The 21969-nt window shown below is 44.6% G+C and overlaps 1 protein-coding gene across 6 annotated transcripts in view; it reads left to right on the top strand.

The window, feature by feature from the left end:
• The window catches only part of Ldah (lipid droplet associated hydrolase), a 77633-nt gene extending 60044 nt beyond the window's left edge, over nt 1-17589 (top strand). For 5 of the 6 annotated variants that reach the window (XM_034514537.2, XM_034514538.2, XM_034514539.2 and 2 more), the window contains 2 exons: nt 7930-8012; nt 15909-17589. In XM_034514537.2, the coding sequence (XP_034370428.1) occupies nt 7930-8012; nt 15909-16100 (275 nt within the window). In that variant the 3' untranslated portion in view covers nt 16101-17589. Of the gene's footprint in view, nt 1-7929; nt 8013-10248; nt 12000-15908 lie in introns of those variants that run through there. The other variant, XM_076942135.1, reaches the window with a different exon arrangement.
• Nucleotides 17590-21969: the final 4380 nt, after the last annotated feature.

Below are 21969 nucleotides of genomic sequence, written 5' to 3'. Positions count from 1 at the left end.
TCCAGATCTCCATTTCCAATATCCAAGTGGTCAGTACTTCAGTAACCTCAGTTTTTCCCCAGTCTGTGTAACTTTGGTTGCAGGGAAAGGAGGGAAGTACTACTTCTCATTCTCTTGGAATCCTCCACTCATGACTGCTTGGATATTTAGTTCAACCTAGTAACCCTGAGGTGGTCATTAGCCACGTGTCTCGGACATTCCAAGCAGCACATCCCCTTCCTCCTCTGGCTTGCCAGTGCACACTGCCTCCTCGTGCAGCAATCATTACATATATAAACTACCTCTGTTCAGCCACCTGGTCGTCCCTTTGGTGACTTCCTAAAGGGCAATGCTCATAAGAGATGGCATCAGGCTGGTTAGTGGGCGTGCTTAGTGAGCCCTGCCACATCTTACGGCTTAGGTAAAGGTAACCAGTATTCCTAGCAGCCGGCCCAGTGCTGTGCTTGTCAGGGTACTTGGTCAGAACTCATTCCCTGTCCCGCTTTTGCTCCAGCTCCGCACTCCCTGTGGGCCTTGCTTCGAGCTCTGGTTGCCCTGCAGAGAATGACCTTTAACTTGCTGTTTGACTTGCTGGCTGCCTTGCAGTGTTTGCAAATTATGTAATGTCTGTGCTCCAGGAGAGATCTCACAGAAACCAATGGAGGAAGTTTGCTAGCCCAAGTAGTAGATAATAAATCCAGCCCTGTCTAGATAGGGCAGTGTCCTTTAGTTTATGCACGCATCTTTTGTTGTTTTCGGCTCTGAAAACTTCAAAACCTGAAACGTTGAAGTGTTTCAAGTGCTGCTACCTTGTGGCAAACATGGCATCCCAAGCCCTCTGCTCCATCTTCCCTCTAGCATGCCGAGTTCTGTGGCATGAGAGTTCTTCTCCAATGGAGGGAGAGAGATGTCACTTCCCATCTAAGAGTGGCTCTAACTCAATTAGCATATAGTATAAACATTACCTCTGCATTTATCAGGGTAATTAGATTGTAACTAGATTGTCTGACATGTTATTTTTAAAGACTATACATGGATTTTCCCCCCTTAATTCAACTCCGGAATGTTTGCTACTACATATTTTCCCTGGAGTAGATGTGCTTCCGTCTCGTGAGAAATAGGCTCCCACTCAGACAGCTAAATTAGATTTTCTGATCAAAGCTAAAAGAAAATATATTTTAACTCAAAACTATCACAGGTCAAACAGTTAACTGTTTAAAATGTTTGAAGGTCTTTTGTTAGGCTGAAATGATGTTTTAACTCCTTTCCATTACCTAACAAGAGAAACACAGCCCAAGACATGAGGAGCTCCTACCAGGTTATGGTACTTTGTCAAATGATTCTGTGAAAGAACTTCTATAATCTTTCAATATGGAAATGACTCTTTAAACTGTTTAATGAGCTAATGATAGCAAGCTTCACTACAGATCACAGATTTCTTCTCAGAATATTTTCATTTAGACCTAGAATAATTTTTTTTTTTACTTTGAAGAAAGCAGATAGCCATGTAATCTGCTCTGTCATCTCAGGTGCACAGGTTTCATCTGTTCATAAAATCCACCTGAGGCTTTAGTGACCAGAGGACACTCAGCCTAAAATCCAGAAAGAAAAGAGCAGAAAGAGTTTGTGCTATATTTAGGGCCAAGGGTGATCCTTGGTCCTAGGGATATATTACTGTTTTTCTGAATATTTTAACTTATGTTTTTAAATTATGTTCTAGTCTAAAATGTAGTGGTTATAATAATGATTAACCTGCCAACCTCTGGTTACACTTTTCACTGTAGTAAATACACTGTTACTTAGATAAGCTTGTGCATCTGCCCACTAAACAAATGTTCATAATGACGGGGCAGGTAGCCCTCTCAGTGCAGTGGGTCCGTCTCATAGGTAATTTACTGGAGTACTGGCTTAGAAAGAAACATGATGAAGTGAAGAAGCAAGAAATGTTTTCCTAAGTTATGGAGGAATTTTAGAATGGGTGAATTTCTTTTCTAGATCTAGTTTCTATGTTGTTATACCCCACATTTTGCAACACTGACAAACATGAAAAACAGTGCAAGCAAGGAAGGCTAGATGAGGTCCCTACTAAATGCCTTTGGGTTTCTGTGTGCATCTAATTCTGTACAGTCTTTTCTTGGGGCCTCCTGGTTTGTGCTGTCGTGCACCACAGCTCTTTCTGTGTCGGACCTCTGTTCTAACTGAAGCTCTTGTTTCCAGGACCCTTCAGCCCCCCAGTGTACCTTCTGCTCTGCTTCGCTGCTCTGCAGCCTTGCCACACCCTGCAAATCCTGCCACTCCTAGAAATAATCAGAACGTGTGCAGGAATGGGCCATTCTTAGATAGGCTCTTTGTCATCTATGAAACTTGTGCCTCTGCTCAGGGAAACCTCCAATGAATATAGATGCAGAATGATGCCTTCCTCCTCCCTGGCTAGAGTTAAGCACTGCATCCTCTTCACTCTGACCAAAAATACCCAGAAAATTTAGAGGTTCCAGTTTCATTTTTTTTATCTGTTGGAGTTGAGATGAGCTGTAGTGAACAGGAAGTTCAGTTCCAGCGGCCGCAGCAGGTAGTAAGCTGTTCTTCTAGTGCACCAAGAAAGAACTGCAGACACTCTTTGGAGAGATGCTTAACACTCCGTTCCCACAGATGGCAGGGATGTGGGTACTTCCCTTCCAGCATTCTCCCTCTATCGTCCTCAGCAAGCTTCTCTTGTATTCCGAATCCCATGGCCATGAGACAGCACCTTCAATCTCCTCTCTATCATTGACAGACAGAGGAGCAAAGAATAGAAATAAAACAAAAGACTGACTCCTGGGTAGAAAGAAACATACTTCCCATGGTTGGTCCCCCTCTTGTAGATTAGAGGCTGCACCCCTCCATGTAAAGAATCTAAAGTCACTGATTTTAACTTGGAGAATCTCCATAGAAGAATTCAAGGGAAATGAGGGCCTGCCTGTTGGTCATCGGATGATTACTTCATGTCTGCCACATCCCCACCCTAAGCTGATCCTGAGGTTTGTTGTTCATAGAGCCAACCACCTTCCTAACGCCTAACTAAACCAACTAATACCACTCCCTGAGACCTCGGCTGTTGTCCTAGCATGCCAGCCTCAGACTGGGCGGCCGTGTATCTCATCATTTCTAGCCCTCTTGAAAACCTGTAGATGCATCTGTTTATAGCAGAGCCCCTCTGTACCCATGGCTACAATAGTTTATATTTTAAAGAGTTTAAACAATACCTGTTTACTCTTTGATTCTGTCGGTGCTAATAAGCCCCAGTCACCCTCCTCCTAAGGAGGGGAACATAGGGACTCTTTTCTGCCCAACCAAGACTTGTGATAAACACTAGAGACATTCTCCCTTGTAAACATGGCTAATTTTGAATGTATAGAATCTATTAGCCCTTTAAAGATGCTCAGAGAAAGTAGAAGTTGTACACCCAGTCAGAAGAGACTGACAGTCATGTTGGTAAAAGGTGATAATGACTGACTGTGGCTTTTGTTTGTTTGGGGGGGGGGAGGGTGGACAAAAGGGACTGGCAGGTAGTCAAGGCTAGCCTCAAACTCTTTCTACCTACAGCAGCCTGCTCAGTGCTAGAATTATAGTTGTGTGCCACCACACTGGCCTGGAAGGATCCCAGTCTGCACTGCAGTATATATGCCCACATACAGTAAATGGTCTATCTCCACAGTTCACCTACCCTGATTGACCTATGTCTGTCTTCAGTAATTCCTTTTGCTTCTGTACCAACAATCTTTATTCCCCAGTCTGATTGCAAAAATCAAACAATTCTGGAACATTTTACTGTAAATCCTAGTAGCAGCAGCAGACCACGTACCTCCAAAGAGCTGCACAGCTTCCGCCCATCCACACATTCTGTTTCAGAAAGGTCTTTGGGTATCTCTTTAGAACCTTCCTTTTTTTTTTTTTTTTTTTTTTATTCAGTGTGCTTTTTCTTCCCTCGCATCATCTCTGGGTGTTATGAGTTAATGACTGCTATCAAGAGAAACACTTAGACTTCTCTATGATTATTCATCACACTTGTCCACCTACTTAGCTCATCAGTGTGCCTCAGCCTCCATCTTTGGCCTCCATTGTGATGTCATATCTGGACCACTTTACATTAAACAGGCTTTTCCTCCCCACAACCTCCAAACATACCTAGCCAAGCATCTGTCTCCCTCAGCCCTTCTCATTTATGTCACTTAGCCCTTCTTTCTTTTATATACTGGCTATAAGTAAGACACTGTGTAGAACAGTGGATGAGACACAGCCCCTGCCTCTAAGTTAACAGGGAAGTGGGAGAAACAGCTGTGGACAGTTCAGTGTATCCCAGTGCCTGCCGTCAGAAGGAAAGATACAGCACATAAGTGCTGCTCAGAGGAAATCAGACCTAGATCAGTTACAGAAGAGAAGATCACTTGATATTGGTCCTGAGAGTGACAGGATGGTTCGAGGATAGCTGTGTGTATGCATGGGGACAGGCCACGGGTTGTACAGAAGGCAGCCTTTGTTTCAGGCTAGGAGTACTTGGAAAACCCACTGACACTGGTCTGTACGGTCAATGCCCTCTTGGTCCTTGGCCCTCAGCCCTCTCTCAGCTGCCTTGAACCCTTTAGCTTCTCTCCTGTACATCCCATGGTGACCCTTGAAGGTTAAACACTGCAGAAGGCGGTGGTAGCGAAGAAATAGAGCACTGGCTTCCCTGTGAGTCTTTAACGAGTGCATTGAGGCTTTTAATGAAACCCGAGTAAACAAACACTATTTTCCCAGGTCATCTTCCCCTCGTGCTCTCATTTCCCTTCTCCTGTGCTGAGTACTTCCTTCTCTACAGTGCTCGAAACTCAGCCTTGTGTGGGTGGTCATGGCCAAGAGCAGTGTGTTTTCCACTGGGGAAATTACACTTCTGTTTGGTAGTGTTACTTCTGACCACTGTACTGCATTGGGGGACATTGCTGAGGAATAACAAAGATGGTGTTCTCAGAGTGACTACTGGAAAAGAAATAGGGAGTCTTCTCTAAAAGAAACAAAAAAATATACTTAGATAGAAAATGACAAGGAAAGAAAGTAAGAATAGAAATGGGTTGGAGTATATTCCCAAATGAAAATTTGACTTTCAGAAATATGAGCTAATCAAAGTATTCAGATTTTTTTTTCCTATTCAAGTCTGCACTCATTTTGATGTTTGGTCATCTACCTCTTTTTTGTTGGTTTCTAGAAGTTTTAAAGCATGTCCAGATGCCAATAGATTTGCCATATGGTGCAGATCCATTCTGCAGATGTTCTAATGCCCAGAATATGCAGCTTCTCTCTGAAGACGCTGATGGGCAGCCATCGGGCTCCCCACCCTCCTGTGTAATGTGGCCACTGCTAACCTAGCCACGGTTCAGATTCTGACTTCTTGACCTTGAGTTCCAAAGACCGCTCTGAGTCCCATCCATAGTGTGCCGCACATTAAGAGGCTTTCCCCTAGAATGGCAGAAACAGTCGTGGTATCCAGTTTAGGCACTGTTCCTGCAGTCCTTCAGAGGGTTCTTTCCCTGGATTCTGGCTCTTTGTCACATGATTGTGCTGGTCAGTACTCAGGTAAGGCAACCCTTTGTAACTCTCTGGAGTTTTAGGTTACTATAGCTCTGTCCTCTTCTCTCCTCTCCTCTCCTCTCCTCTCCTCTCCTCTCCTCTCCTCTCCTCTCCTCTCCTCTCCTCTTCTTTCCCAAAGCCGCCTACATTCACCTACATTCACCTACCCAGACGCACCTGTCCTTGATGCAGAGAGCAGCTAGAGTTTGTGTCAGTCAGACTTGGTCAACTGCCATTGAGAACAGTTTATCGCTTACAGCTCCCAGTAGTGGGGTACATGTCACATCACACAAGACTGCAAATGGAGGGCACCCTGTTAGGTTAGGAAGCAGAAGGGACAGGTGACCCAAAGCCTGTGTTGTATATTCCGTGGAAGGATGAGATGAGGCAGGTGGTTAGATGGGTGCGATTGGCTGTTAGAAATTCTAAAGTCTCTGAGTGGTCTCTTGTTGTGAGTGGTCTCTTGTTGTCTGGTACCTGGCCTGGGGTGATTTCAAATGGAAGAAGGGGATGATGCTGGATTGCTCTGTCAAAGTTGTCCAAAAACTAAAGACCTAGGGGTTGAGACTGATGGGTTAGCTTCCATAGGAATGACGTGTTCTCAGAAGAGTCTCTGTCTCTGACCTACAAAGTATTAGTAACCAGGAATAGGAGCTTTGATATCCCCCACCTTGATAACACTCCAGCCTGCCAGTGCAGTAGAAAGGCCGGCTGGAAATGTGTGTTGACTGATTGTTGGGTGCCGACTTTTAGCAGAAAGCGGCTATCAGCTTTGCAGCCATCTTGAGCCATATACCCTGACATGAGACTTGGATTACAATAGCCTACAACAGCTGAGCACACTCCGATAATCTTGGTTTAGATACCTTGAGATTAAAGGTGCGTGAGATTAAAGGTGTGTGACTTAAGAGTATGACTTAGAAGTATAGAGATCAGAGTTAGAGACAAGACCTAAGGGCATAATTAAAGGTGTAACTTAGAGGCGTGGCTTAGAAGTAAGACATATAAAAGGCAGAGACAGAACCAGATATCAGACTATAGAGAGAGAATCAGACACATCAGACATTAGGTAGAAGACACTTGGCTCCAGACAGAATCAAACACAGCAGACAGAGGAGACAGAGAAGGAGACACTTAGAGGAAGAGAGACTGAAGAATAAACAGGATTGAATCATACCCTGTCTGGTCTCCATTCTTCGAGTCTGCCCTCACCCTCACTCTTGCTGAACCCCGACCCGTGGACCAGAGCGGCAGCTTGGGCCGGGATACAGTGGCCGCCCAAACGTGGGTCGGCCCAAGCCTCAACATTTTGCCTGGGCTGCGACGTTTTTTGGCCACCCCAACGTGGGGCTAGTGTGGACCCCAACATTATTTTGGCGCCCAACGTGGGGCTAGTGCAGTTCCCAACAACTGATAAGCTCTCGAGTGGGCTATGAGAAGGCCTAACTAATACACAGCAGCCATGGAGGGCCTTCCAAGGTTCCACGTGTGTGGCTTGAATTCTGCTGTTCTGTAGCACTAAATGCATGACTTGCTGCCTTGTATTTGACATTTTTTAACAAAATCTTGTAGCCAAAAAAAAATCTAAACTTTAGCCAGTGTTACTAAAAACTATTTCTGAATTAACTTTGTAAAACAGAGTCCAAAGAAGTCTTCCTCATTAAATCTGAAGTATGTCATGTTTCTAGATGTTTCCAGAGACAGAAAGTATAATCTCTTAATGAAGACTTCTGAATTGTAAAAGTAGCAGCCAGTGTGTTTAAATTGCTTATTTCCAAAACAATCTATTGGGAAGATCACAAGTAGATTTGTATTCCAAATAGAAATAACCTCACATAGCTCGTCCACTTCTAAGACAAATAATAAGGACCTCATTTGCCCTCTTGCCTAAATCATCTGGAAAAAAAAAAACAAATAAAATGTGAAAACAACGTTTTTAAGACACTGGATGTTGGACAGTGAAGAGCAGAGATTCTGTGAAAAGAGAAAGCAAAGAGTTTTACAGTTGTCTCCTGCTTGATGTTCCCCAGGCTGCTGTGCGGGGAGAGAGTGCACAGGTGGAGCTCTTCTCGATGGGACAGAGGGTGCTGGTCATGGCCTTATTCTCTGTGATGCTGGCCAGGGTAGGATGCCCCTCCTGGGGTTAGCCAAACTGCAGACATGGCCCTCTGTAAATGCACCTTGCTTCTGCAAGCCCACCAGCCAGCTCATGAGCCTCTTCTCCACCCACCAGTATCTAATGTCAGATAGCACTTGGCAGCTACAAAAATGAAGCACGTGAATTTGCTAAAATTAATTGGACATTGATGTTTCTTCTGTATATTCTAAGTGTTTAACTGTTTGTTGGTTGGGTTTTTTTTAATAAAGCTAATACTGCCTACCTCGGGAGCCAAGAAATGATCCATATAGTGAAGAGAGACGATGACATCATAAAGGAACATTTACCTAAGGTAACCATTTGGGGCTGTCATTTGAGGCATGTCAGTTGATGACTAGAAATACTTCCTGAGGACACAAGGCTAGAATGGACTAAGAACTGAATTTAAGATGCTGAAGTTCCTCTGTTACCCTTGAGTTACATGGTATAAGTAAGCCAATTACAGCTACATAAGTATATTTTGCCACTTGTTTAGTTGAATTTATTTTTAAAATCACTACTCTCCTGTTTTAGCAATGTTATTATGCTAAGAAGTCTCAATAGTGTCTGTAAAATAAATGAGTTATTTTGAAATATAATAATTAAATCAGTGGAAAAGAGCTAACATGGCATGTGACACTTAGTTTGTCTTTCTCATTCTCCAACAGGTAAGGCTATCTAGTTGTCACATAAAAAGCAGTTTTCTGAGCTGGAGAGGTGGCCCAGTGGTTAAGAGCACTGACTGTGCTTCCAGAGGTCCCAGGTTCAATTCCCAGCAGCCACATGGCATCTTTAACTCCAGTTTCAGGGAATCTGATGTCCTCTTCAGGCCTCCTTGAGCCCCAGACGCTAGTGCAAAGACATACATGCAGACAAAGCACCCCTACACCATATCCATAAAATAAAACAATAAATTTTAAAACAGCAGCTTTCTGAGATATCAAGTGTGTGGCACCTGCAAACATTAGACTCAACACACAAATTCATTTGGAAGCACAAGTCTCTGAAGTTGTAAAGCCACCGTGGTTTGGAATATCCCCAAACATCCTAGTATACGGATAGTCATGGCACTTCTGGGACATCATCTGTCTGCATCATCCTGAAGAGGGTAGATCTGCACTGTTTGTTTGGTTTTTTGTTTTTAAAGACTTTTTTATGTGCATTGGTGTTTTACTTGGATGTATGCCTGTGTGAAGGTGCCAGATCCCCTTGAACTGGAGTTACAGACAGTAAGACCTATAGGTGCTGGGAATTGGACCCAGGTTCTCTGAAAGAGCAGCTAGTGCTCTTAACCACTGAGCCATCTCTCCAGCTCAAGTTTATGCTATGTCTGCTCTATGGCTTTGGTTCCGTCAAACCCAGGGCCTTGCACATGCTAAGGGCACACGACCTGCTGCTAAACTTCACTAGAACTGCATGGCAAAAGTCCCACACCCACCCACGTATCACATGTAGTTAGTCTGAATTAAGGTGTTTCACAAGTGTAAATGCAAATTAATTTCCCGAACATTAGTTTCTGGTGCTCAGGATATAGATCAGTGGTAGAGAGCTTGCCTGGTGTTGTACAAGGCCTGAGTTCAACCCTGGCACAGGCAGGAAAACAGTATCTTAAAAGGAGAACATTTTGTTAATACATGGATGACATGTTGACATATCTTACACATATTGTAGTAAAATGTTTAAAATACATCTAAGATAATTTGACTCATCCCTCATACTCTTTTGAACATGGTTACTACAATTTTCGTAAAGTCTTTTGTTTTTTAAGACAGCACTGACCTAGGACTTTACAGTTGGTGTGGAACACTGACATCTGCTGGGTACAGAATGATCCTGATGGACGACTTGCTCTCATAGAGCCTGCAGGTCAAATTCCAGAGCGCCACAGCACTGAGGGGCTCTTCTTAAGCTGTGAGACATTAGACTGAGGTTTGTCCACAGGGCTAATTCGTAGTTCTGGGACCTCCCAATACACCTTTCTGAAAGCAGGCATTATGTGTGTTGCTTTAAAAAGATTTTACAATATTAAAAATATTCCCTCCGACAGGACCTTGGAAGATGCCGTATCTGTTCAGTTTGCGCCCATAGCAGTCTTTATGTTCCTTAAGCAGCAGCTGTCTAGATTGAGGAGGGAGCTGTTACCAGCTAGATGGAGAAAATTGGGCAAGGAGGACCTGCTGTCCAGGGCTGTCAGATACTTCCAGCATTGAGGCTATGAAATTACCAGAAAAAAGGCATTTTATTTGTAGTTAAATTATGACCGAGTCTGTTTCCAAAATGCGTTTTAGTTCTCCAGGTTGGAAGTTTGTAAAAACAACTCAACTACTTTACAGTAAGATTGGCAGATGCTCGCTTCCAAAATTCACACTTGGGAAATGGTGAGGCCTGTCATGTTAGAGCCGGTCCTACCACCTGGGGAAGCCAGCTGCCATAAAATGCTACTCATTCTGGATGCTGTTTGTGTGTTTGCGCTCAGAAAGAGGTCAAGGAAAGGTGCTAACTTATTCCTGTGCTGAGTTAAACCCATATGCACTCGTAATCATTCCCAGATAGAGGTCTGCTCGTGGCAACTGTGGCAGGGCTGGAAGTTTCCTGAGACTTTCTTGAGAGAAACCTGGGAATATTCTGGTAGAGAGTCAACATTTCAAGGTTAGTATTAACACAGGCTCAGGAATAAGCTGTCCAACTCCAGGGAATAATTGTGTCCCTATGACAATAACATTGAATGAATGCACTAGTAGAATTTAAAGCAGGTGGTGTGTTGTTCCGCCTGGTGGTATGCAGCCCCCTTGCTGTCACACGGGAACTCTTCACAGCCAGTCACTGAATGCCTTCTACCAGCCAAACAGCAGATAGGTGTGTCCCACTTCCTCGGCATTCCTAAGCTAAGTGAAGCACAGAGACAAGACCATTTCATATTACACAGTGAGAAAGGAGGAAACATGCTGCAACTTAATGTTGATAAAGGTGGTTCAGCATAACGTGTCCCTGTAGCTTAAGAAAGTAAGGGAACTTAACAGGGCACATTGTTCTAGGAAGGTGGCCGTTGCCGCCTCGCTTCCAAGGATCATTTAGTCAAAGCTGAAAGCCCCGTTCCCGAGACTGCAGACACCTTTTCTTTAGATGCTGTGTTCAAGGATGCCCTTGTCTTTATTTCCTCCTAAGCAGAGGAACTCAGAACCTTCTTACTCAGTCACACTGTGAAGTTTTTGAACCAGCGTTGATGCTAAAACCTTTTGCATTTTTCACTTTGTTCAACTCAAAAGTTACAAACAGTATTTTTGTACCATCTAGCCAAGAAGCCACTCGAAACTATTCTAAAAATAGTCTTGCTACCACATCATGCCGAAAGCTTCCTGGATCCGACTTCCACGCTAATTGGCAGGTGTCAGCTTGAAAGTCACATTCAGATTTTCTGTCACTGATGTCCATTGTTGACACAAAGAGAGGTTTTAATATTCTTTAGGGACACTGACCAATTTAAACTCTGCAAAGTCTAGGCCAACTGTCTTCCTTGCAAGGTCTGGAGATTTTATACCCAGTATTGGAAAACTGTATTGATTTACAGTCTCCGATAGTAGATAACTGCTTCCCTCTCCAGAAGAAAATACAACATCATAGTTGTGTCCGGAAGAGTGTAGCAGCCAGGTGACATCAGAGGTTACACGTCTCTTCACCTGGCTAAATCCTGCTTTTCCTTTAACTTGGCTCGCACTGTCCCCTCCAGGAAGTTTCCCCAGCTGCAGTCCTGCAGGCCTCCCCCTTGGCTTGCTGGCTCCCTGTGTAAAGCTATGTCCCATTTGTCACACACCGTTTGCAGATGAACAGCCTTCCTCTCATCCCACCCCAAAGGAAGGAACGGCTCTTGTCATCTGAGGACTCAGCACGGCTCACAGCCTCTGGACAGTCAAGTCAGTGTCTCTAGGCAGCTGAGTGAAGAGACAGATCCATCAGGAAGCTTTCATAGAGAATAGTGTATTGAAATACAGTTAGCAAAATGTTTTAAAAAACTAATTTGTGATATAGTACTATGTGCATCTTTGTTAACACATTGAGTAGTAAGAGGTGATAATAGGTGCCGGAGAGGTGGCTCAGTGCTTCACGCTGCTCTGGCAGAGGACCCGAGTTCAGTTTGTGCACCCGCATCAGGCAACTCTCAACCACTATAGTTCCAGCATCAGGGATCTGATGCCTCGGGCCTCTATGGGCATCTACAATCCTGTGTATAGACACATGCCTATATACATATAATTAAAAATTAAATAAAATTAAAGATATATAACAGTCAAGGTTACTACTGTGAGTTTATAGTAATGAGTGTAATTAATTCATCTTTTAGTCATCTATTTAGTTTACTATGATTTGAGAATATATATATATATATATATATATATATATATATATATATATATATAACATAGTGGCTAATTGCCTGTATTTATAATTGAAAGAAATATTGGGGTAAATAGCAAATTTATATTTCCAAACACTGGTTTTATTTGGGCCTATAGACTCCAAGGTAGCCCTACGTCAGAAAGAGAAGCTGGCTAGCATGATGTCTGGCTTGAACACTAATTAAGTCATAAGCAAAGTGACAACATCTAGAACAGTGATTCTCAACCTGTGGGTTGCAACCCCTTTGGAGGTTGAAATGTCTTTTCACAGGAATCGCTTGAGACCATCAGAAAACACAGATACTTACATTTTGATACATAACAATAGCAAAATTACAGTTATGAAGTAACAACAAAAATAAATTTATAGTTGGGGTCACCATAGCATAAGGGACTGTATTAAAGGGTCACAGCATTAGGAAGGTTGAAAACCACTGACCTAGAGTGATATTGCAAATATTTGACAACCACATGATCTAGCCACTGACCAATCAGAACACAAGCAACTGCCGACAGCCCATTCAGATATCCATCCCAGTATGTATCAGTTATCCCTAAAAATGTGACGAAAGTACCCCATGAGAGGGATCATTTTGGGGAACGTGTTGGAAGAATATTGTAAAACAGGTACATTGTAGGTGGCATGTCTGCTCACAGGCCTCTGGAAGAATGGAAGCCAGTGGACTTGGGGATGAAAAGATTGGAGAGGAAGACTCAGAGGCACTTAGTGGGAGAGGGATGACAGACGGGCTGAAGGACCTGAGACTACTGCCCTTGCTCTAGATTTGGTGGTAAGGGAGGACTGGGAATTACCCAGGCTATGGGAAGTGCTTGGCACTTGTGTATGAGGTACTTGTGGACTATCCAAGTGAATACATGCCCAGATGTATGCTGTTTACAACTCGTACAAAGAGGAGGCTGGGCTCCAGTTTGGTTGTGACATGATAGGCCTATAGCTGAAACTGTGAGCATACACAGTGGCTCCTTATGGAAGTCTGCAATATAAAGAAGGAAACCATCTGCAGATTGATGTCTGGCCATTTCAAGTTAAAGGTTAGGGGAAAGGAGCCAGTGAATATGAGAAGAGAAGCAGGGAGGGGCACAAGGTCAGCTCTAGAACAGAGTAAGCCAAGGGAGGAAAATCACCTGTGTGGCAACTTGAAGCTATGACCCAGGTCTGTGTGGGAGCCTCCAGGGTCTGCTGTGCTTTTCCGGGCACCTGGCGTATCTGAAGTAACAAGAAGCCAGTGCTCCTTTAGTCTGTCATTGTTCTAAACTATAAGGGGATCCATGTCTCCTTCATAGGAAAGTGAACTCGTGTTTGCTTATAAACTTGAAGTTTTTATTTAAAACTCACTTAGGAGGGAAATTCTAAACTGCCGTGACCATCCTTGGCCCAAGCTTATGGAAACAGCTGCTGTGTGCTACTTCCAGGCTGAATCTGAGTACCACTCTGGGCCCACGGGAGTCTTCAGTTGTTCTCAAAGAGAGCACAATGGTCGCAACCTTTGGGAGAAGGCAGGCAGCTGTGGCAGGGCAAGGTGGTACTGCCTCTGCCCTAGTTCAGGCTACCTCACGGCCTAAAGGAAGCAAAGTACTCTGAGGTGGGGGGCTTCTGCCCTGGCTCTGTCCCCACCCTCTGCTTAGTCCGCTGTAGCCAGAGGTGTGTGCTGCTTGTGGGAACAGCCTTAGTACAGTGCCAACATTTGCACAATGGCCATGCAAATCCTTCTGACATGCACAGGTCCCGCTTGGTGGAGCATAGGAAAGTGCTCCCTGGACCAGCTCACCAGGACTGCCTTTCCGCCAAGCCCCGCTCTGAAACGGATTGTGTTAGTTCTGCCTGTTTAATTTGAAACCTGTCCAGAATGTCATGATCATCCTGGAAACAGATAGGCTTGTTTTTATCTCCGCCATGTTGACCTCAGGCGCTTCATCCACAGGGGTTGCATTAGCGCTCTTAGGTTCTCTAGGGGAGCCTGGCTGAGAAGAGGTGAGTGTTGGCTCTGCCACGTGCTTCATTGTATGATGCTGTTCCCCATCAATTAAATCATTTAATATTAACATATATTCTCAGATAGTTGTGCTAAAATGGTAGTTATACCTCCTGTCTTATAGTTTAGACTTCACACAGAGTATCCAGCATATATCGGGCACTCAATAAACATTCATTATTCCTCTTATAAAATTAGTCATGGCCTAGATAGACCTCTGAGTACATTTTTAAAGGACTGGTCATTTTTGCATGCTTCTATAATGAGAGTTATTGACAGACAGGTGTTATCGATATTAAGTGTGTGGCTGGGCCCTGGGATGCCCAGTCCACTGGTCCACAGAAGATGCCTAAGAGAGCTGTATTTGGGGATCCATGATTCGGGGAAACTTGCTGATTTTTTTACCAGATCTGGGCTCAGTCCTCAAGTGCAGGGCATTCTGATGAGCTGGACTCTGTCGTTTCTCAGTTCAGTTTGACTACTCAAGCACGTCAGTCTGAGGCGTATGACCCAGGGAGCAGCAGACATGCGGGAAGATAAACTGCCTTCCAGTGCCTCATACTCAGCTGCCTCTGCAAAGGAAATGTGCCCTGGGTCAGCTCCTCACTGCAAGCCCCAAGTAGTTTAGATGAAGCTACTTGCTAGATACAAGCTTTGTATAAGCTTCCATAGGGAGAAAAGGAACTGTGGCCTCCTGCATGTTAATCACTCATACCTCATGCATACATTTGGATGTGTACTTGTTCAGCCGGCAGAAGTTGCATCAGACAGAACCATGACAGGCCCTGCTCCCTTGGCATCCATTTCTACTGCTCCTCCAGTGCCAGTAAAGGGAAGCAGTGTTTTATAAGAAGCACTGTATTTTCTCCTCTGTCCCTAAATATAGTCTTTTTTTTTAATAAAAAGTATTACTATGGTATTATACTATGAAGGTCTAATAACCTGTTTGACCCCCTGGACCTACATAAAGATGGAAAGAGAAAACCAATTCTACTGAGTCCACTGACACACATGCACAAGTGCACATGCACACTCACACACATTTTTTAAATTTTTGTAATCATCACTGTAACATTCTGAATGGGATTTTAGGGGGTTTTTTTTGTGATGACTTATAGAGTACATAACAGTTTCTCCCTGGTATGGGTACAGCAGCTTGTAATGTAGCATCTGTATGGTACATGCATCTGTTTTATGTGCACATCTAGATAAATCTCTAAGAACAGTCTTAGTAATGCCTCAGAAGAAGCTCTGTTGCCACTCAGCCTCATTGGTGTCACCTGAAGAATGAGGTGACATGCTCCCCCTAAATGTAGCACACTCTCCTGTCCCACTGAGCCTCCTTACAGTGGCACAGACTCTGTAATGCTGATCACACTTCATCAGCTACATTGAGAAGCCAGAGGCGATCTGACTTCTTTGCATTCACTCAGCAAACCTATCCATGCACCTAGGCTGTTTGAAAACTGTAAGTTCATGGTCACTAGTCTTGCAGTAACTATGTCTGCTTAACAGACATATGTCCCTCCCCCTGCCCCCCTCCACCCCCCCGGTTCCACCCCAACCTCAGAACTGGTGGCCTTTCCAGGTGTTCCTTTAGTAAGTTGGAGGAATCTGCTGCACAAAGTCTCCAGGTGGGTTTCTTCCCATCTCATTCCCTTAATGAATCCTGTGGTCTCTGAGAACTCAGGGATGGGGGGTGGGGTGGACATTAGGACCAGTGGGCAGAGTCCAGCAGATGGGCAGCCTCAAGTCCCTGCAGACCACTGGTATCAGTTGCTATTGGGATGGGAAGATAAAATGCTGTTTCATTTCTTTCAGCTTACATTTTACTATGGTAAAAGAGATGGCTGGTGTCCAATAAAGTACTATGAAGACATGAAGAAAGATTTTCCAGAAGGCAATATTTACCTCTGTGAGAAAGGAATACCACACGCTTTTGTTCTTGGTTTTAACCAGGAGATGGCTACCATGGTTGCTGACTGGATAAACAATAGACTGCCCGAAAAATAAGTACTGGCCCAAGGGGGAAAAAAATCGCCTACGGCCAATACATGGACTGTAGGTGTGCTCTACTTAGGGGTAAATGTTTAATCTTAATGCTTGAAAGAAAAATTGAGACCCTCTTGGCTTACAGATTACCAGCTCCCATGCCCTGTGTTAAGACTAAAGTGAGCCCAGCTGATGGCTCGTTCCATAGGAAGCAATGAGCAGAGGATGCTGACGGTGCACTTTTCCAGTTCAGGGGAAAATCAATTTAGACTTCATACAGGTCCTGGCTGAGATCATCAGCGTGATCTTCATGATCTACCTGCAGTAAACCAAAAATCAAGTTTGCCTGACATTCATCAGCTAACTAGAAGGAGTTATTGAAGCATCCTGACTCTGTTCTGCCACAGAATAGCCAACAGGCTGCTCCTGACCCCTGAAATGCCAGGGCCCTGCAGGCTCCTCTAGAGTAAGAAGGGAGGGATGAAGTGTCCATATCAGATTTGTATGAGCATGGGATTTCTCATTGGTGGGATTCCTCCAGTGATGCTCCATGGACAGGAAGCAGTGAGCCACCTATCCCATTCATGATGCCATTAGCTACCTTGTGACTCTTCTTCCCTCAGGAAAAATCTCCTAGAACATAATTTTTTGGAAAGGTGTTTTAAATCATTGAGTAAAACATTAGCATAAGTTCTTTCCCCATTTGCCTAAACTTTATTGATTGGAAAGAAATGATTTTGCAAATGAACAGAATTCTGCAAGCCACTAAATTTGTATTACTTCACCTCTGAAAGCATCAAAGTCTAGTAGAAAAGCATCTTCCTGGCTGAGAAGCGGAGGGATGCTTCCTTCCTAATATACTGAACAGCTATGCTAACTTACCTTAATTGACTCACTCCTAAGATCTCGGAGGCCAATAAACCCAACTGTCTGTAGTGACCGTTGAACAATTGGAAGCATTCCATTTTCTTGTAGAGAAAAGCTAACTCTCATAGCAGTATCATTCCTCAAGGGCAGTAGGATGGTCCTTCCTCTCAGAACCTAAGGTGCTGATGAGAACTTTGGTTCTGGCGTGCTGCCAGCTCAGTGGTGAGAGAGGGATGAGTTCTCATTGCCTGGCATGGCTTTTGCATTGGAGCTCAACTTCTCAGAGGGGAAAAGCCAAGCTCCAGACAAGGAGTGCTCTTAGTCCAGCCAGACACTGTGAGGGTCCTTACTGGTGTTGGGACAAGGAGGCCTCCTGGAGAGCTGGCCTGGGAAACCAGGCTTCATGCTCTGAGTGCCTTGCTTGTAGAACAGGCTTGATCAATAGTGGGAATCAATGCACAGAAACAAGTCCTGGGAAACCAGACCTACTGGAACAAAAGAATAGCATCTGTAGATCTCTCTTAGAAATTATTTTACATTACTCTTTGTTTTCCAAATCCTGCTTAAAAGTCTTGATTCCTCATTCCTATTCCTCACCTAAACACCAAATGATATTTTATAATAAATGTGTCACCCACAGTCACTGCTGTGTCTGGTCTGATTTCTGTGCTGTAGGCAAGGTATAAGTATAAGCAGTTTGCCTGGGCTGAATTCAGCTATTAAAGGTGCTTCTGTCACTGCACTTTCCGAAAAGGAAAGAATCGGGTTTTAGGACAGTGTGAGTCTTTGAGAATTACACAGAGGGTCTGGAAAGGTGGCTCAGTGGTTAAGAGTACTAGCTACTCTTCCAGAGGACTGGACCCACACCACCATTCCTAGAACCCACATTTTGGCTCACAACAGTCTGTAACTCCTGTCTCAGAGGCTCTGAACCCCTCTTCTGGCCTCCCCAGGCACCAGAAATGTACTTTGAGATCATCTTGAACTACATGGCAAGATCTTGCCTCAAACATAAGAAGAAGAGAGGGCAAAAAAAACAAAAAACAAAAATAGATAAGGAATGGCTGAGATGCGTTGTCCGGGAGCTTTGCCTTAAGTTTAGTTAAGCACATGATGGTCCCTATGATCTTCACGGTGCTTATTTAAAGCTGTCTGGTGCTGGGTGGAAAGCATTAGAACCGTGATCCGGGCCCGTGGTGATTCCTAGTCTGTCTTGAGCCATGAAAGAAGCTCCAGGGGCGGCTCGTGCGGGCTCATGTCTGAGGTCCTTTGACTGTTTACTTCAGTCAACCACTCAACCCTTGGACAAACCCCATACCTTGGTGCTTTGATTTTCCCTCATACCTTATGAAAGCTGCCATAATTCAGATTAAATAAGACTAAAGGGGCTTGACAAGCTAGTACAAGCCCTAACTCTAGATTGAATGCTTTTATTATAAAATAAACTGGGGGATGATTTGGATGGTGCCTAAAGATGGCAGTGTTAATTTTCTGACTTCAGTGACCTAGAGAATGCCTGTTGTATACTAAGAAAGCCAGGACACACCTAGGGACTGTGGTGCCTCCTGACAGCTGTCTCACAAATGTACCAGAGAATACTTTCCTCTGGATCTACCAATTTTTTTTTTTTTTTTTTTTTTGGAGCTTCGCAATGCTTCAAGGATATATAAAATATTTTTCAACATAGAAAGCTTTCCACCACGCCTGTCATTGTTTGCTAGACAGTAGATTTCTTCTAGGCAGTAAAGGGCAAACTGAGTTTAAATCCCAGATCTTTTGTTTCTATCTTCACAATTCTACGTAAGATTTCATCCCAGCCAGGCCAGTGGTGGCATACATCTTTGACCCCCAACACTAGTGAGAAGTGCCCATATCTCTATGAGTTCAAGGACAGCCTGGTCTACAGGGAAACCCTGTCTTCAGAAAACTCCATCCCTCCCTGATCCTCTTAACTGCTCACCTATGAAGCTGGGATGATACCGGCACTTTCCTGGTTGAGGTTTTTGTTGCTGTTTGTTGGTTTGCTTGGGGAGATTAAAGATGTCTCTATTATAAAGCAATGAGTTCATGCATATGGTAGAGTGTTTGGCCAGCCTTCTATAACAGCTCCTAAAGGGAGAAACTGGCAACCTCCTTCAGTTTCACCAGTGAAGTAGAGGTACCTATGCTGTCACCCAGGTTATAAGGATGCTTGTGGTCTCCAAGCTTCCAGACCTTGCTCCTGTTCAGGTGTGACATGCTAACCGAGCTCAGCCCCCTGGCCTTGGGTCATGCAGCCTCCACACACACAGCCTAGGATGCTCTCAGAGTGGGCTTAGAAAAGATGCTAGAAACACAGTATTTCTCAGAAAATATGAGACATCTCTGTTCCTGGTCTCCTCCAGGGCACAGAAGAGAGGATATACTTGGGCTCCTCCACTTGGGGGGTGGGGCTTAAGGAGAGGTCAAAGGTTAGGGCTAAGCATGCTTTGTGAACAAGTACTTCTCCAAGGATGTGAGCAAAGCTCTTCTAATGAGGACAGAAAAGCTCATATGTGTGTCCCTGGTGCTTTCACACAGGCTGTGACTCCTATCTGTGCCCCATAGATGGAGGTAAGTGATCACACTGGTCCAGGTGGGGAATGGCTGTGAAGCATTCGTAGAGTCTCTGCCAGCTCCAGGTAACACCTGGCAGCATGAGACACCCAGCCATAGAGAACACAGTGTTGCTATAGATATGTGAAGCAAGGCTTCCTGGGGGAGAAGGGGGAGGCCTTTATTCATAAAGAGCAGGCAGGACTTGGATCAGTTTGGTATAAAGAGAGCAGGTTCAGGTAAATTATCCCCTGTGCTGTTTCACATGCAGATTCCCAGTCCTTGGGGGCTCTGACTTGCCTAGTGTTCAAATAACCTAAGGTACAAAGTACCCTGTGTCACTCAAAATGTCATAGCTGCTGGGGCTGGAAAGATGGCTCAGTGGGTAAGCACTCAACCACTCTCACAGGGGACCTGAGTTCGGTTCCCAGCACTCTTGTAGAGTTGCTCACAATATGATCTACAGCTTCAGCTGCAGGGAGATCTTATACCTCTGGTCTCTATGAGAAGCTGCAATCACATGCACATACACATAAACAAATACACATAATTAAACTTAAATATATATTATATATTAATATATATATATATATATATATATATATATATATATATATACACATATATATATCAGATGACAAGAGCTGAGGTCCTAGTTTACGCCAGGGTTTTAAAGACATGGCTTTGTCCCCTTTCTACTACACCACGCTGCCTCCTGGAGGCCACAGCGGGCAAGCTTGCAAGAGCAGAAGGATGGGAAAGGGAGTCACATAAAGGTCAAGTGAGCACCTTCCCCACTTAGGTAGAAGTTAAAGGAGGTGGTAGGTCATATGTGAGGTTTGTAAAAGACTGAAAGCTGTAACACTCCAAACAGGCAAAAGCTCCATCAGGCAATATTTTGGAAGGAGAAAAACCCACATGCTAGTGTCTATCAAAGATACACTCTGCCAAGCCTTCTGGATACTTGGTGCTCTGTACCTAACACAGAAACTCTCTGCATGCATGCTGACTCTTGAGCCGTGAGAATCCCTGCTTCAAGTTTCAATCATGCCCAACCTGAGACTTGGCCCCAAAATACCAACTGCTTTTACCTCCTGAGCAGCCATTTAGCTCCCTCTTGCCAGTCCACCCAGGAAGACTGGTCATGACTCCTGGATCTCTTAGCATCACTCCTGCCCGAGCAGGAACAGGAGCCTGCTTCTCCTGGTGCCTACTATCATCCCTCCTCCTTGTCCTTCAAAGGAGAGTTCTAGAAGGTGGAGTGGAGTTGCAATCATCGCTTGCCAGAGAATAGGGCCTGCCACTGAAATTCAGTATAAATTTGGTTATCTAAGTTAGTGAAAGTCTTTTCCATACCTAGCAAGAAAGCCCTCACAGAATACAGGTTCTCAGCCAGACAGACTGTCAGGAAGTCACATTTGAGGAGCTCCGCATCCTCAAACTAAGGATGTCAACGAAAGTGTCAGGCAGAGCCATGTATACACTTCCCAAGCAGAGTGTATTCAAAGACAACCTTTCACTTCTGGGCACAAACTACAACACAAGGCCACTATCCCTGTGGCCCATCTCATCTGATATGACTACAACAGTTGTTTCTCTTCTTCTATAATTAGAAAACCTTTCAGGCTGAGGTATTGGCAACTACCAAATATGTGGCTTATTAGTTACCAAGCATGAACCCTGCAGAGTGCCCCAAATGGGAATTACAGCAACAATACACAGGACAATGGCCGAGCCGAGTAGAATGCTCTCATTTTGTATTGCATTCCTCAAACATTCTGGTGGAGGGTTTGTTCTGACCTCCCCACGGCGGGCTGGATTTCTTTTCCTGGGTATGTCTATGGGAAAATCCCTCTTCTCTGGGATGGGAATGTGACCCCTGACTGGGCGTCCATTAGAGCCACGGGGTGTGGGCGCACCTGCAAGGTCTCCCTCCCTCACAGAGGGACTGGATTCCCACCTCTGCAAATCTACCCAGCTCAAGCTCCGCAGAACATCTGGGCTTCCTCCTACCCACCATCACTGTACACCTGCATGTGATTAGGACTCGGCAGACACCCACAGCCTCACCGAAGTCAGCACTGGTGACATATCCCAGTGGACAAGTCTCTCCCCAGATCGCTGATCCTTCTGACCAGATGAGTGTAGGTTCCAGGGATACATGAGCCCTGTGCATCTGTGACCACAGAGTCCCCATCCACAGTGGAAGAGCAGTGAGGACAGCTTCAGCCCTGCTCAGAAATGAATGCCACCAGGGGCAGACTGTGCGAGGCAGAGCCAGGGAGGGAGCAGAAGTTGAACTTGGCCTTCTCAGTATCAGCCACTGACGAGGCTTTTAGACCTGTTCACAACAGTGTTTGGGAAGTTGGATACAATTTCAAATCCCCTGACTTTCTCCCCACAAGTGCCCCTTTCTCCTGTGAATGTGTGAGCCCCTGCACAGCATGCT

Source organism: Arvicanthis niloticus, chromosome 11, assembly GCF_011762505.2.
Source record: "Arvicanthis niloticus isolate mArvNil1 chromosome 11, mArvNil1.pat.X, whole genome shotgun sequence".
NCBI lineage: Eukaryota > Metazoa > Chordata > Mammalia > Rodentia > Muridae > Arvicanthis > Arvicanthis niloticus.
This window is presented reverse-complemented; position numbering and strand designations above follow the sequence as displayed.